The following is a 2,328-nucleotide window of genomic DNA, read 5'->3' as shown; positions in this document are numbered from 1 at the left end:
AGTCAGCAAAGAACTCAACTAACACACTATTATCTATGGTGATTTTGGATATACTTAGTAGGTTTCTAGTTATGTCAAGGACGCACAAAACATTTTTCAAATGCAAAACTTTATTATGAATAAGCCTAGGTAAGGATAGATGACCAGCATGAGAAATCATCAAATTCTGAAAGTATATGATAAAGTAAATAGAAAACAAACTATATTTTACATGGTTTGGACAAAAAGATCAATAGCCTAAGTTAATGTTGTTGTTATCATCTCAGTTATATAAAATTACAACATGAGTAGACAATAATACAAAAGCATTGCCAAGTATCTTTAGGTATCAAACGTGTATTTCCTTTTCCCATTGTTTTTTATTTATAGTAATTAAAGTTGAGGTTTCATAAGTTTAGAATAGTACAATAATTAATAAAGGGTGTCATAATGGTCCTAATATGGTAGAAGAGTAATTGAACTTTAATTGTGATTGTTAAAATTGGTGAGGATGATTCTTCGGCAATAAAAACACCTAAATAATACAAGATAACTATTGCGATCATGACAAATTCTGTCATTATTTCATGTTTTGTAGATTTTCTAGAAGAAAAGATATCCAACTCGAGGATGTTACCAATATTACTATTGAGACAAAATTAAAGAAAATAGAAAAAATAAAAAAAACAACACACTTCCGTATGAATCCAAACAACAACCGCCAACCGAAGTTCAATGAAATACTAACAACCAAAACATTTATCGTCCTGTCGATAAAAGATATCAACTAATTAAAAGAAAAAATTCCTTAAGGATCAAAAGCCGGAGGATTCGACGGGTCTATCTCTCCAATATTAAGCCACGGGAAATCATCAAAATGTGTAAGAGGCTGAGGGTCTTGTGGCATAAGGCAAGGCACAACAATGTTGGCGGCAGAACCAGTGGTATTATTTGGGCCATAATTTATTCCTTGGTCATAAGTCTGTGCTAGTTCTGCATTGGAAAAGTAAATTGTATAACCATCACTCTCCTCAAAGATGTTTATTTCCTTGGGCGCATGGCTCGTCGGACGAACAATTTCTAGCGCATTGCCCTCGGAAGGATTAGTGCTAGTTGAATCAACATTATCACTTGCCACATCATTCACGTCCTCCTCTACTTTCTCTGGCTTCTTATGGATCCTATATAACACACAATCATCCAGCTGCCAAAAAATATAAATTATTATCAATGATACTACAAGAAAATACATCTTTAATAGTAGAAAAATTGTATTGTAAATACTATAAAATTATATGTATATACTTCTAGGTATATAGATAATATATCATCATGTGATTTGATCATTATCTATGTATCTATTTGTATACTCAAAAGTGTATAAATATGTTATTTGTAACAAAATTAACTAATAATGAAGCAAGCGCTGCAAAAACTATGTAACACAATTTTTTCATAAAAAATTAATTATTTGTTATGGATATTTTATTTGTAAGGAAAAAAAATGCAAATTTATCTCAATAATCTTCTTTACAATAAATATACATTTGTATCAAATCACTTTTGGATGAAAAAAACTGGAATTGTACAAGCATCAAGCCAACTAGATGATGAACGAAAAAAATGCAATTAATTAAGAATTGAAGGGAGAAAAAATCTGTACCCTCATGTCAATAGGAGCAGCAGTATTTGAAGTTGAAGGATTCGGCAACTTTTTTTTGCAAGAATCAGCGGTATTTGAAGCCAATTGATATTCATACATGATCCAATTAGTCTTTACAGAATCTTTATGCGTCCCTTGATAAAAGACCAGACCCTTCCTATGCCCAATTACGATATCATCTTTTTTAATGAGATGGTCAACTCCAGTAGCCTTCCAATAACCATCAGCAGCAGAACGTTTTGGACGTTTCCCTTTGGGGTACTTACGGTCCCTTGAAGAGAAGAAGTACATGTACTTTTCTCCTTCTATCTTGTACATGTCTGTTGTTTAATGCAACATCATTATAATAAATATTATAAGATAAGAACATTGCCACAGGATTAAAACAGAATCTAAATTATACAAAGGGCCAAAAACCATGGAGCTTCTTTTGTATAATTAAGTTTGAGTTTGTAAAGCGGTAATATGCATGGGTCGCCAACATTAAACCCTATCATGAAACCGCTAAATTAAGGATAATTTTCAATATGCTAGGGTTTTAATGCAAACCCTAGAGCGAAGACACTGTAAATAAAGTGTAAACTATGAAGTGTTAGGGTTCACAAATGTTAGCACGATGTAACTAAATTAAGCATAAATTACAATGAGCTAGGGTTTTAACGTAAACCCTAGAACAAAGCCACTAA

The 2,328-nt window shown here is 32.1% G+C and overlaps 1 protein-coding gene across 1 annotated transcript; it reads right to left on the bottom strand.

The window, feature by feature from the left end:
• Positions 1-787: 787 nt before the first annotated feature.
• On the bottom strand, positions 788-1,960 carry LOC123198095 (NAC transcription factor NAM-B1-like). Its single transcript, XM_044612679.1, has 2 exons — positions 1,643-1,960; positions 788-1,183 (listed from the first exon to the last, which is right to left on the bottom strand). Exons 1-2 carry the CDS (start codon positions 1,958-1,960, stop codon positions 788-790), a joined length of 714 nt encoding a protein of 237 aa, XP_044468614.1.
• Positions 1,961-2,328: the final 368 nt, after the last annotated feature.

This window comes from Mangifera indica, chromosome 15, assembly GCF_011075055.1.
Source record: "Mangifera indica cultivar Alphonso chromosome 15, CATAS_Mindica_2.1, whole genome shotgun sequence".
NCBI classification, from domain to species: Eukaryota; Viridiplantae; Streptophyta; class Magnoliopsida; order Sapindales; family Anacardiaceae; genus Mangifera; species Mangifera indica.
This window is presented reverse-complemented; position numbering and strand designations above follow the sequence as displayed.